The sequence below is a fragment of the Pteropus alecto genome, unplaced genomic scaffold, assembly GCF_000325575.1.
Source record: "Pteropus alecto unplaced genomic scaffold, ASM32557v1 scaffold5, whole genome shotgun sequence".
Taxonomy (NCBI): Eukaryota; Metazoa; Chordata; class Mammalia; order Chiroptera; family Pteropodidae; genus Pteropus; species Pteropus alecto.
In genome coordinates this window covers 33,298,386-33,312,510 of record NW_006441953.1, presented here as the reverse complement: position 1 = coordinate 33,312,510, position 14,125 = coordinate 33,298,386, and the positions used below count along the sequence as shown (strand labels likewise).

The 14,125-nt window shown below is 63.5% G+C and overlaps 1 protein-coding gene across 1 annotated transcript in view; it reads right to left on the bottom strand.

Moving 5' to 3' along the window:
• The window catches only part of GAK (cyclin G associated kinase), a 39,954-nt gene that overhangs the window by 21,550 nt on the left and 4,279 nt on the right, over positions 1 to 14,125 (bottom strand). Inside the window, exons 5-11 of the mRNA XM_025051850.1 lie at positions 12,230 to 12,372; positions 10,149 to 10,274; positions 9,069 to 9,158; positions 8,360 to 8,495; positions 7,975 to 8,087; positions 7,049 to 7,139; positions 5,258 to 5,381 (exon numbers count right to left, since the gene is read on the bottom strand). Of these exons, the coding sequence (XP_024907618.1) occupies positions 5,258 to 5,381; positions 7,049 to 7,139; positions 7,975 to 8,087; positions 8,360 to 8,495; positions 9,069 to 9,158; positions 10,149 to 10,274; positions 12,230 to 12,372 (823 nt within the window). The remainder of the gene's footprint in view (positions 1 to 5,257; positions 5,382 to 7,048; positions 7,140 to 7,974; positions 8,088 to 8,359; positions 8,496 to 9,068; positions 9,159 to 10,148; positions 10,275 to 12,229; positions 12,373 to 14,125) is intronic.

Sequence of the window (14,125 nt, the reverse complement as noted above, 5' to 3'; positions counted from 1 at the left end):
TCCTCAGTCGTCCTGTTACCTGCCTCGTGCATGTTCCACTTTCCTACGAACATTCGTAATTCACTACACGTGACAGATGCTATTCCTCTGTGACTCGTACAGTCAGAACGTGTTTGCTCCCAATCAGGGTTGTATCTTTTTGTTATTTTAAACCGATGTGAGGTTTTTTTGAAGACCAGAGAGCTTCTTAGTTAGATTTATTGACCATTTCCTCCGTGGCTTGTTTAGGAATCTCCCCCGCAGGGACGTGACGTACAGCGCGGGGAATGTGATCCACAGCACTGCAACTACGCACATGGGGCCAGGTGGGCACCAGACGCACTGTCCACCATGCCGTACACCTGAACTGACGCCAACGACGCTGAACGTCAGCTGCAACTGAAAATTAAAACTTAGAAAGAAATTTTCCTCACTCTAGAGTTATGAAAATGTTACTCTCTATTTGCCAATTTTTCCTTTCAAAGGCTTTTTCCAGAATTAGATCTTTTCCCTCATCGGAACCGATGTATTTGGCTGTTATTCTTTCTTTCCCCACAGGTGCTAACGGTCTCAGCACCGTGCACTGACTGGCCCCTCGTGTCGTCTGTGGCCACACACGTGGGCGTCACTCGTCGGTCCCACCTCTTCACGCACAACACTGATGCCTGGAAACTGACACGCCTATTACAGGGTTCGCCTCCTATCAGGCTCGTTTCTGAAAACGCTACTGGCGATTCTGGGAAACATGAACTTTAAGATCAAAATCCGTGGAAACGACGTCGGGATTTTTATCTGTATCATCACGAATCTGCAGATTAAAGAGTAATGCCACATTCACAACGTTCGTCCTCTCAAACACAAACACGGGCTCTCTCTCCACCGCTTCGATCTGACCCCAGGGCCTTCTCCGAGTGCAGCTGGGCAGGACGGCATGGGGGCCTCCCACACGACGCGGCCTGAGCAGGGGCACCCTGTGCAGGCTGTGCTGCCCCTTCCCCCCAGGGGCCGCCAGCAGGCACCAGGGAGGGCAGGAAAGGGGCACGGGCTTGGGGACATCTCTCTGCTGGAGCCCACAGTCAGCGCCATGGAGACCAACTGTCCCCAGTTCGGTCCTAAAATGGACAGACTCCAACATCCTAGGTAACCAGGCAGGCGACCTGACAAGTGTGTTCTAGAATTCACCTGAAGAAACAGTTGAGCGGAAGGGCCGACGCCTCGGGGAGGAAGCGGGGAAGAGGGAGGCATGCCCCGTCGGCAGACAGCACGGCGCGCCGAGGGCCGCAGGCGCCGAGGTGTAAGCGGGCGCAGAAGACGGACGAGGGGCTCGGAGTCAGACTGGGAGGCCTCGGCTGGCTGACAGGAGAGGGGTCACTCTTGTTGGGGGACAGCAGGCAGGAATCAATGAAAAATCCCCAAAGTAAGGTCTACGTAGATTAAAGACCCTCATGTACAAAAAAAAAATTAAAAACACACTTAACCGCTCTGAAACGTATTTTAAAACACGTGCAACCATTTAAAACGGGACACGAAGAAACCTTCTACCGAACGAGAAAACAAAAGACGCAGAGGAAGTTACGGGTAAACTCACGCTTCAAGCGAAACACCATAGCACGAAACCAAAAGAAAAAGACGACTGACAAAGAGAAATTTTTTTGCCACATTTATTTTCTTCACAAAATAAATCCCTACCTAGAACACGTAAAAGTCAATTAGAAAAGCAAAGCCCAATATGAAAAGAGAAAGGGGCGAGCACAGGACACACACAGGACACGCGTGTGGCCAGCAGTGCACAGCCATGGCCACAGCCACAGGCCACGGACGCCCCTGGCCTGGGCGCCTGGTGCTGAGGAGGCGGCGCGGACCGGGCCACGCAGCCCCCGTGTACCCCCGAGGAGGCACGCCCAAGCATGTGGGGTGCAGGGGGCAGAGTGATCACCGAGTGCACGTGCCAGATGTTCAGACACGCAGAGCTGGGAACTTGGCACCCGGCGGGAGGCTGTGTGAGGCCGGGTGTGTTGGCTCCAGGACACGTGCAAGGGGCGTGGGCAGCTGGGAGCTGCACCTCTAGCCCACGAGAAAGACACACAGACCACAGAGGGAAGGCCCAGGCCCGGCTCCCAGGACACGGACCAGCTGCAGGCAGCTGAGGGCACGCACAGGGGGCCTCCTCCGAGGTCAGGCCCCCAGGACCGCTGGGCCCGCACGCCACCCGATGAGGGCTCTGCCTGCAGCAGAGTGGGCTGCCCAGGGACCCTACAGCGTCCCTGTCAACCACCCCAAGGCCCTGACCTGAGCCTCCTGTGGCAGAGCCTTGGGTTGCTGGAGGCCCTTGCTCGTCACACAGGACGCCAGCTGCAGGGTGCCTGGGCCCGCGAGAAGAGCAGTACATCTGCCTTCCACACCTCGGCCGCCTGGCCCTCACAGTCACACACACGGAGGTCAACGGCCGCTGGTCACGTGTGACCCCATGGAGAAAAGGGCTGGCAACAACGTCTCCTGCCACTGTGCTGCCCAAGACTCCGCTCTGGTTCGTGTGTTTGATAAACAAAGGACCGGTTTGTCCCAGGCAGTCTCCCTGCGAACTGCTGAGCCTGCCAGCACCTCAGACGCTTCTGTCCATTCCGGCCAGCATGCTTCTGAGCCTCCAAAGGCCCCAGCTCAGGCTATGGGCACTCCGAGCCAGGCTCTCACTGCGAAGCACCCCCGCCGTCGGGGGTGACCCAGTGTCCAGCCGGCTCATCCTGACTTCCAAGGAAGGAGGAGCAGCTCTGGGCCACAATCCAGGGGCCACGGCCGCCACCACAACCCACCTTCTCAGTGGGGAGAGCCAAAGAACGGGCTCACCCCATCTCTTCTGCAGTGGGTACGCAGCGTGGGTCCTGGGCAGGAGGCGGTCACACACAGGACTGACCGCTCAGGCATGGGGAGGCCTCTGGCGGGCGTCGGGTTTCAGGAGAGCTCGCACCATGACCAGGACGGGCAGAGTGGCCAAGCCCAGGCTGCCCATTCGGATCGGGGCTCCTGCCAAGACTGGCTTTCCCTCCAAGTCTGGTGCGTGCCAGGCAGGGCACCTGTGACCAGGCGTCGCGCACGAGCCGTGTGACCACAGGAAGAGGACTCGATATGGGGTGCAGCCGTGGATCCAGGCTCACCGTGCAATTGCTCAATCTAAGGGTACCCCCATCCCCGCCCCACAGGGGACCGTTTACCTAAACCGCAACCGCACTCCTGGAACCACAGAAGTGAACCCACAGTCTCCCACCCGCCTCTCCTGCTGGCCCCGCTGGGGGCTTCCAGCATCTCGCGCCATGAGCAGCGCACACACCCTGCTCCCCGCCCCGTCCAGCCCAGCCCCAGTCTCTCTCTGCACCATCACGAAGCTGGTGCTGAGGCCCAGGGCGTCGTCAGGAAGGCAGCCCTGTCCCAACCTGCACGTCTCTCCGCAAGCGAGGCCAAGTCACTGTGCTGTGCCCAGGAGCCGCCCGTTCTCGCCATCGGGCAGCAGCACAAAGGCCTCCGACCTTGGAATCCGGCCGAGCCCCTGCAGCATCACTCACTGGGAGGAAGGCGGCGAGAAGGGCAGGGGACGGCCCGCAGGGCCAGGGTGATAGCCGGCCACTGCAGCACATGCAGAGCGCTCCACGGCGTGGTGCCGTCACACAAGGTCACCTGCCTTTGGCACAGCGGTGAACAGCACGGGGACAACAGGTCAGCACTGAGTGGTCACTGCCCCGTCCCATGCCCCCCTCACCCAGAATCCAGCCTCAGCCCTGGCCGCCCGTCCCTACGGCCAGGACCCCAAAGGGCCCACACTAGGACAGGCAAACGCCAGCTTGCTAACCCGAATCTGGGTGTTGCCAAGGGTCACAGACGCACGCGGACGCCGGGACTGAGAAACGCCCGGCCTCGGTGGAAACCGAACTGTCTCTGCTCCAGATCACGTCAGTTACCCAGTGCACGAGACCACGGCCGTGCCCACCACGTGCCAGTGCGCACATGCCCTCACGCTCTGTACGTGCACACGCTCACACCTGCTCATGTGCTCTCCGCTGCTCACACGGCCCTCACACACGATCACACCACCTCACGCCTGCCCACACGCACACCAGCGCTCATTCCTCACACACACTCCCACACGCGCACACACATATGCATGTCCTCACACTACGCCCACACGCACACCAGTGCTCACACCCCCGCGCTCACATCTGCTCACACACTCACCAGTGCTCACAGCCCATACAAGTGCTCTCCCACACGTGCACTCACAACTGCCCCCACAGCAGTGCTCACACTCCGCACACGTTCGCCTGCCCACACACAGTTCTCGCACTACCCTCACGTGTACACGTTCACACCACGGTGCTCACACACCCCTCACATGTGCACTCCCACACACCCCCACGCCCACACCCGCTCACCAGTGCTCACCCCTCACAAGTGCATGCCCACACGTGAATGCTCACATTTGTGCTCACATACCCTTCACGAGGGCCCATGCACTCCTGACCACTGCGTGCCAGTGTTCACACCTTTCGCACTTGCACACCATGCATGCAAATGCTCCACACACGCACATACACACAGGCTCGTGCTCACGCATAAGCACACACGCCTTCGCCTATGCTGGCGACACAGCTGAAAGCACGGAACCGTCACAGTACAAAAGGACACACGAAACGAGACCCAGACGTTTCCACGACTGTCCAGAGAAACACAGTCATCACAATCGAGGGACCAGCGTTCTGACCCTGGGACAGAGAACCTGCGCCATGTCCAGCATCGCTGCAGCTCAGTTCCCACGAACAGCTGCCCGAAACAGCCAGGATGGAGTGACGGCCTCACGGTGAGGCTGACGCCTCTGCGCTGGCCCCACTGAAGGCCAGGGCCAGTGCCTGAGCCCCACGCACGTGCACCGGCCCGCGTCCACGCACCCCGACGCTTCGCGCTGAGGCGGCCTGGGCCTGAGCGCGCCTGCCCACTCCACACCGCAAAGGCACCAGCGCGAGCGTGAGGCGTTGCAGCAGCGATGGGCGGCTAGGGGCTGCGGTCACAGACGCCAGCACGCCTCCGCCTCCCGCCGAGCCCCCCCACGGTGGGGGCGGGACCTTGGCGGCAGGGGCCCATCCGGCAGGGCGGAGGCAGCAGGGTCTGCAGCCTGACGCCCATGAGGTGGCTGTGTCAGGTCTGCAGGGCGCACACGCCCCGCGGGTGGGAAATGCACACGCTTCAGAAAAACCGCGAGCCGTCGCCAAGACTGCCCACATCCTCGACCCACCTGGCGACGGACTGGATGACCTTGGAGGACGTGTCCTTGAGGTTTGTGAGCAGGCGCCCGGTGCCCCCACGCAGGATGTCCAGGAGCCCGCCGTAGGGCTGGTCGTACTCAGCGAGCGCCAGGCCTGCAAGCAGACATGAGCCTCAGGTCGCAGGCCGGGTGGGGTCCCAGAGGCGGGAGCAGCCATGAAACCCAGAACCTGCGACAAGCACACTTCCCGTCAACCCCGGCCATCTGCCTTCCCCATGCCAGCCTCAGGGGCACGCAGCACCCTGTTCCCATCTCTGGGACGTGTAAGCAGCTCACCTCCTGACCCACCACCGCACACGCGCACACTGAGGGACCCAGGGGTGAGACAGCCCAACGCCTGAGGTGAGGGGACACAGGTGGACACAGGGCCCAGGAGTGGGGTCAAGCAAGTGGCCCCAGCCGGGCTAAGGTGGTATGGCCGGGCCTGGGGTATGCGCCATCTACAGAGGTGGGGGCACTAGAACAGAGCCTGGCCAGCAGAACGCAGTTTCAAGGGGCATCGATAGGATGTGAACAGGGTGACAGCAAATGAAGGCGGGTGCCCGAAGCTCCAGGAACCTGGGTGTGGCCCTTACAGGCGGCTCTAAAAAGAGGGAGGTGTGATCCATCACTGTGTCTGTGCCTGGGGGGTCTGTGGGCTCTGCCACCGCCTCAGTGACCATCACAGCGACACCAGCCACCGATGGCTGGGTCGCAGCTGAGACGGGGCCAGACACTCTCGGGCTGCCGAGCAGCTGCTGCAGTGTGGCAGGGACCAGCCCGGCCCCAGCACTCACGCAGGCGGCATGAGCACGTGTGTGGGGTGGCCCTGCCTGGGCACCTCGAGAACCCAGCTGCCTCCACACAACAGGCATCCACGGAGGCATCCAGGGCCAGTGGGGGTGCTGAAGCCACACTGCGTGGACACAAGATGCCCAGGACATGTGGCCGACTGGTGGCCAGGATGACCCCTCCCCGGGAAACAAAGCAGTCAAAGAGGTCCCAGGACGTGGCCTCCACACACCAGGGCGGGAGATGGCGGACAGGACGGGAGCGTGGCAGAGAACACCCCGGCACGGCCACGGGGCCCGAGCTGAGGGCAGCTCCAGGGACAAGGCTCTGCCGTGCCAGCGCTGGGCACCCAGATCCAGCCTGCCACACGCGGGACGAGTTGGGCGCAGGCCGGTCACCGAGCACGCCGCGAGTCCTCAGGAGGACCTGCCGGCCACCGCTGCCCCTGCCAGGACCGCCTGCCTGCGCCTTCCCCACCAGCAGACCAGGACCCCTGCGGCCTGCCACTCGCCATGACCATGCAACTGTCCTGCACGCCAGCCCTCACGGTCACCGTCTGTGACCCTGTGAGGCGGCCTCATCTGAGTGGGCCAGGATCACACACGTCAGCTGGGCCTCCAAGGGGCCGGAGGCTGGGCTGGCCACGTCGGGGGACAGTGGTGCCTGTGTGGCCACTGCGACAGTCCTACGTGCTGGGTGCAGGGCTCGGCCCTCCAAGGCATCACAGGCAGCTTCGGGAAACCAGTGTCGTCCTGACGACAGGGTGGCTGGCATTCTCTCTCCTCTAGTCCCTCATCCTGAGCCATGGCCGAGCGTGCGGCCCCTACTGAGGTCTGGGAGCTCAGACAGCTGTGACCTGGAGGGTCCTGGGCCCTCAGAGCCGGTCGCCTCTCACTGCCAGGCCGAGAGCCCCAGGGGCAGGCCTGGGTGCCCGGCACAGCGGGGTGCAGCGACCCCCGGACGCATGGTGGGTGCAGGCAGGGTACTCACTCATGCTGTTGCCGCTGCTCACGGGGCCGCCAGGAGGGAGGGGCCCCCGGGCCGGGGCAGCGTTCCCACAGCCGCCATTCTGCTCCAGGAGCTGCAAGGTTCAGAGCACACAGTCAGCGAGCGGGCACGCCGCCAGCCGCACGGGGCGGACCACGGCCCCAGCCCGCCAGGCAGGGGCGAGCCACGACTTGTCGTCAAACCCAAGGGCAGAACTCGCACGGCTGTAAACGGGCCCCATGGACCAAGGGCAGCCACGCGGGCCAGGAGTGTGCACTCACAGGGGTCACTCGGCAAGCACCCTGAAATGGAGGCAGTGGCTGCGAGCCCACCCACGCCCGCTGCGCGCCTAACGCTGCCGCGCCTCGTGGGGACAGCTGCTTCACTGCCCGGGGCAGAAACCTGACTTCAGAGGGGTCTGATGTCTGCCCCGCTATCCTGGGTTCGAGAAGCACTGAGTGCTCCGGAGTCGCTCTGCTGTGGCCGCGTCTGCCCGGCGGCCCAAGTCTGTCCAGTGGCAGCCCTGCCACCCCACAGAGCGCCCAGCAGCATACGTGGAAGTGACGTGAAAATGATGCCGCCCGCCCTCAGCCAGCCTGGGAAGCACCCGCAGGCGTGTCACACACCAGCCCGTCACTTCCGCGTCCTGCCTGGGCCCCAGACACGGGGATGGACACTGAGTGCCACCTGACGTGGGATGGCCCTGCGTGGTCAATGGGGCCCCGCACCCAATTTATTCCCTTGACCCCATGACCCCAGAGCAGCATACTTCTCATCGGGGGGCCCACCCTCAGGGGCACTCGATCCCCACGGATGGCATGGGTGCACTTCCCTGCACAACAGACAGGAGCTCCCTCCAGAGCTGTCACCCCTAAAGCAGACCGGGGTCTCAAGATCACACACTTGCGAGTGACACCTGGAGACCTTACCTCGGTGATGGGCGACTTGGGGTTCACATTCCTGGCGGCCGCGATCTCCTGCAGCTGGTTCACCAGCTCTGTGATGGACAGACGCTCCTCTGGGTTGACCTTCAGCGTGGCGCCTGCAGCAGAGGCAGCGCGTGCTCAGGGCCGTGTCCCACCGCCCTGCACTTGCAGAGGACCCCGCTTCCCTCACGTCACTGATTTTAAAAGCGAGGAACGTATGACACAGAAAGTGACGACGAGTGCAGTGACACAATCGAACCGGCCCTGCAGAGCACCGTGAACTCGCAGAGGGCGAGCGACCAGAGCGGGGAGGCTGCCCCGGGCGGCCGCCCGGGGTGACGGGGCGTGAGGGGGCGCATCCTCCACAGGCCCTGCACACAAGACTCACGGATGAGGCCGTGGAACACGGAGTACTGGGTGTCGTCGGGAGGGATCGAGTACTTCCCGTTGACGATGCGAAGTTTTGCCCCATCTTCGAACGGGTGCTGCCGGAAGCACAGCAGGTACAAGATGCAGCCCAGGGCCTGCGGGGGCGAGGTGAGAGGCGCGGATGGAGGAAAGGGTGTGGCCCTGCGCTCGAATCTCCGAGGAGACAGTCAGGGCCCAGTCTCTGCCTGTCTGTGACTGAGCCGACGCCTGGGCTGCTTCGCACCGAGCTCAGAGTCTGGAATGTGAGCTTCGAGGTGCAAGGCCACAGGGTGGTCGTCTAGGGTTGAGGCATCACTGTCCCTGCTCTTAAGGAGGCCACAAGACACCGGTGCTCAATGGCGGGGGGGTGGGGGCAGCAGACACCAGCAGAAGCACTGCTGAGCATGACACCCACCCCGGCGATGCCAGACCTCACTCTGGCCATCACCAGGCTAGCATAAAGCCCTGAGGCCATCCGGCATGCCCAGGGTATGGCCGCGCAAGCCATGGCTCCGTGAATGTCCCAGCCGCTCTGCAGAGCTCTGACCCAGAGGGCAGGTGTCCGTGTCAGGGGAGCTCAGTGGCAGGCCTACGGGGAGCAGACCTGTGCTGACCGCCCCACACTCACACCCCATTTCTACTCAGGCCTTCTCCGGCGACAACAGCTAGCGGCAGCGCAGCGGCCTCACCCAGATGTCCTGCTTCTCGCCGATGGGGAAGTGTGAGTACAGGTCCACGGCTTCCGGCGTCCGGTACGTGGGCGTCGTGTTCCTGGTGATCTGAAGGGGACACACACACGTCAGAGGAACGTTACCTGCACGGGTGTTTTCACTGTGCACCGACGCCCACGCCGCCGGACGCTCGCTTCCAGCTCGCTGCGTGTCAGAAAGGTCGCAGGCTGCCAGCCCCACCCCCACCACCGCCCATCTCCAGAGCTGCTCGTCCCCACCCGTCTCGCATGGCGCCTGGCGTTGGCTCCTCCACCAGGCCAATGCGCTCGTGATGACCCCTGTGCTGTGTTCACCTAGCAGGAGGCCCGTCCGCGGTGGCCCAAAGCCAGCTTTGAAAAGCTGGCCGCTCGTATGTACGAAAGGAAGCGGTTTATTCTACACGCTTCAGTAACAGGAGGAAGGACAGAACCCGAGACCCAAACACACAGGGCGGGACGTGTGACAGATGGGAGCTGGCAGGCCTCCAGCACGTGGCAAACACACTAGCACGAACCCCAAGGCCGCAGGCTCCTGTGGGAACTGTCGACAGAGCCGTGACTGCGGTAGGGCAGGGAGAATGGGGCCTCGTGCAGAGTGGGACCAACCGCTCTCCACTCGAAGCCCAGCTCTGAGAGGTTCGGCCACGGCCGGGCACACACGTGCGCGACACTCAGCACCAACCAAGGACGCAGACGGATCCTGCACCCCCAGAAATGAGCCACCCCTGCGCTCCACTGGGGCAGATGGGCCCAGAGCACGGGGAGGCGAGGCAAGGTGGGTGGCCCCCAGTGGAGTGCAGAGGCGTCCGCACAGGAAGCCATCGTGCCGCAGGCGCACGACCCTGCACTGCGCATGAACGTAACCCTCCCGTAACCCTCGAGCGCCGTGTAGCTGGAGGCCGGCACTGACCCCTCCATCCAGAGCGGCACTCCAAGGTGGCGCCCCGCAGGCACAGGCCCAGCACCGCGGGGACACGCGCAGGCTGCCCTGTGCAGTGCCATGTGCCACGTGGTGGGCTGTGCAGGACACCGAACTGGCCACGCGAGCCACCCATCTCACCTCCTCCTCCACCAGGGCACGCTGCTGGGCGCTCCAGCTGTAGTCGGGGCAGTGCGAGATGGTGGTGGCACTGCCGAAGTCACACAGCTTCACGGTCCCCTGGCTGCTCAGCAGCAAGTTCTCCACCTGCAGGGTCGGAAGGCGCCAGTGAGCTCGGGGCGTGGACAGCCCCCCAGGGAAGGCTCAGAGCAGTCAGCAAGAGGCCTTCCTCCAGCAAAGGGGGCAACACGGCGTCTCAACCCTCCTGATCAAAATCAGTACATGTACCTGTAAAAACGGGTAATTTAGTAAAATAGAAAAAAAATTTTAAATCAACCACAAATCAAAGATAAGTCCAACAAATAACGTGAGATATACGACAAAGCCTTTAGAAAAGGTGGTTAGACGGTGGAAAAAATGACATCCCTATTAAAAGCCATCGAATACATCAAAAAGCCAGAAAAATCTGTAACAGAAGACATACAAAACACTCCTAACCAGAACACTGTAAATGATTGAGATAAAATTTTAAAATCCAAAGTAAACAGAACCAGACCAGGCTCCCAACACCAACGGCAGGACCCTGCCCTGGTCACCGGATAGCAGGCCCGCAACCCGAGGCCAGGAAGCCATGTCCAGCCCCGCCCTCTGCAGGGCCGAAGGCTGAGAACGGCTTCCACGGACGGCAGTGCTTGAAAACCAACAGGAGCCCCAGGCTTCCCAGCGCGGGCCCCGGGCAGACCACACGCTCACTGCCCAACGGGGCTGAAACGTCTGAGGTCTGGCCCTTCCCGGACAAAGCGTGTGGGCGCCTGCTCTGGGGGAGTCAAGGCAATCCCAATCACAGTCCCTAAAGTTTGGGGGCGGAACCTGTCAAAACTTATTCAAAACTCTACATGGAGACACAAAGAGCCAAAAAGAGCCAGCCGTCCTAGAGCAGCAGGTGCGAGCTGCCGTGAAGCTCCGGCGAGGGACGGCCACGCGGCCGAGGTGCCAGGAGAGACAGCCACGACGAAGAGGAGGCCCCGGCCCTAAGCGCGGGGCGAACCGCAGGGCTTCAGGACGCCACGCCTGGGGGGCCGAGAGCTCCGTCAAGACACGGAACACGACGTGACTGCGATGGCGGCCGGCAGGTGCCCTCAGCACACTAGCCGCTGTGTGGGCCACACACACCAACATGGGGCTTCTGGGGAGGGGACAGAGAGCGGCAACTCAGAGAGCGACAAACAGGCTGATGCTTCCGCAGGTGCTTCCCAGAGGAGTCCAAGCAACACTATGCACGGAAGACGGCCGACGCCCTCCGCAGCAAGGAAACGACACGAAACCCCACGACTGGCCCACGCTAGGGCCAGCGGAGCGCGGGCACGGGAACCGCCCGCCACCCGAGGGTGCAGACACCCTCCGCCGTCCTAGCGGCCTGACATCCGGAGGTGCAGAGGGGCGCCAAGGAGCAGGACGCCCACGGCACAGTCTGCTAACTGCGGGCGCCACACAGATGGCCGAACATTAACCCACAGCGCTGAGCAGACGCCTGACACGGGGAGTGCATGCTGGGGCCACACACAGCAGCCGTGGACAAGCCCTGGGGACGCGCGACGGAGCCCTGGCCAGCAAGGTCCCTGGCGCACGGGGCGGGGGAGGCGAGGGGGCACGCCCAGGCCCGCTGCCCACGTGTGCGCACGGAGTGCGGTCCCCTGCTGCCCACTCCTCAGGACACTGCGCACGCACAAGCCCACGCCCAAGTCGGAGCGGTCTCGATGGCCCGAGGGTGCCCAGCCCCCGGGGGTGCGGCGGTGGCCGGAGGCAGGGAAGGGCATCCGCGCTCGGGGCCACTCGGTCCCGGCCGCCTCTCGCCACAGCCCTTGCAGCTCTGCAGGTGCAGGTCCCGGGCCGAGGCCCCAGCCCCACAGGTGTCCACAGTCGGGCACCTGCCAACTAGTCACCATAACCAGCCTCTGGGTTCAGGTGACAAAAGACAAAGGCCCAGCTCGTCACAGGCTTGAACTGAATGACACCGCAGCCTCACAGACAGGGCGCCAGGGCCACTGGGCACGCGAGGTGGACCCTGCCAAGCAGGGGCAGGGCCTGGACTGGGGCGGTACCTTGAGGTCTCTGTGGATGATGGGCGGCTTCTGTCTGTGCATGTGCTGCACGGCTCTGCACACCTGGTAGAAAATCTTCAGGATGGTGTCGCACGAGAGTGGCCCTTTAGATTCACTTTTCTTTAAAAACTCTACCAGCTGCCCTAAAAGAGGATTAAACGCACATCACCATGGGGCCACAGATGCTGACCGGCCGCAGGGAGGGACCCGCCAGCCGGGCCGGAACTGCGCAGCCCGTGAGGCAGAGGCGGCTGGGACACCGCAGCACGGCACCTGCCACGGCTACTGAGCTGCACAGACGGCCGGCGTGGTCCCCGCAGACCGCTGGCCCCTCGGAGCCGCTGAGCCGGCAGCTACCGAGAAAACCGGCAACGCCCACCTTCCACACCTGTCTCTCGTGAAACCACCGCTCCGTTTCCCTAAGGGACACACAGCGATCCCGCCTGTCAGCGGGAGCCTCGATGAGCGCTCACTGCACTGGACGCAGATGCACGTGGGACGAGCCTGTGGTGACAGCACGGGCGCCCCGTGCACCAGGGGCGCCAGGCTCTGCCAGGACCGGGCCGGCTCTCTGCGGGGACACCGCATCCAGGGCTACGGGACCAGCCTCCACAGGCTGCCCACACTCCGCTGGCACCCCAGCCCACTCCTCCCACGGCCCCGTCCCCACAGCCTCTTCCCGGAGGGGCCCGCCTTCTGCTCAGACCACACTGCCTCCTCCTGGCCCAGGCCCTCGGCCCCCTCAGCTACTCAATGCAGAACCCAGGCAGTCACCGGCCCTGCAGCCCCACAGTGGGGCCCTGCCTACTGTCCCGCCCTCTGCCACGCTGCCATGCGCCGGCTCCTGTCCCACCTCGGGACCTTGCCCCGGCTGCCCGCTCCCCTTGTGTTTCCTGCCTCTAACATCACCTTCCAGGGGCCGTCTCCGCTCAGACTGTCAACCGTGCACCCCCTCTCCCGGGCCGCGTCTCCTGGACATTCAGAACCACCCGGCCCTGCCTCCGGGAGCAGGCTGGGGTCTGTGGGCTGTCTGGTGAGTCACTGCACCCTGTGCGGCAGCGTCTACACTGCAGAGGGGTGAGGCGTGGGTGCCAGCATGGACCTCCTACACGTCCATGGTGTCCGGGCTCTTTACGGACCGCGTCGCCTTACAGCCTTCAACACCAAGGGCAGCTGCGGCCCGGGGCCTGCACGCTCCTCCACCAGCCACCTGCTCTGGCGTCTGCATCCCACACGGACAGCCCAACCCCCCATCTCGGCTCTGGCTCCCCATTCTGCCCATGCTCTGGGCCTGAGCACCAGCCTGCTGCTCTCACCCCGCAGCCCAGCCCACTGTCCCCTGTCCCCTGTCCCGGCCACACCCGCCTCCCAGGCTTGCCCCAACCCTCCTGAGGGACTGGGGGACACAATGATAGCCAGGTGGCAGAGGGAGGGCAAATGAGCCGGTGCACGGAGGAACCATCACAGCGTCAGTGCTCGCTGGTCTCTGCTGATCTATGAAAATTGGGCGGGTGGGGGGCGGGACGGGACTCTTTGAAAACAACTCCGTAGGGGCAGAGGGGCTGGAGCGGGCACCGCGGGGCGAGAGGTGGGGCAAGGCCTGTGGGCTACCAGGAAGGGGTAGGGAGGCTCCCGCGGGCGGGCACCCACATCACGCCCCTCCTCGAAGACCTGCCTACACCGGTCCCCGCCCTGTGCCAGGCAGCCCTTGCGCCCGCCCGCAAGCGCCCCAAGCATTCAGCCCCCAGCCTCGTACGCAGCACCCAGACTGGTGGTCCGGGCATGTGCTCCTCGAGGGTGCCCTGTCACCAAAGCCACACTACCCCACGCACGGGAGCACAGTGAGCAGCCAACACCAGGCTCCACCACTGGCCCTCCTTCAGCACGTGACCTCAC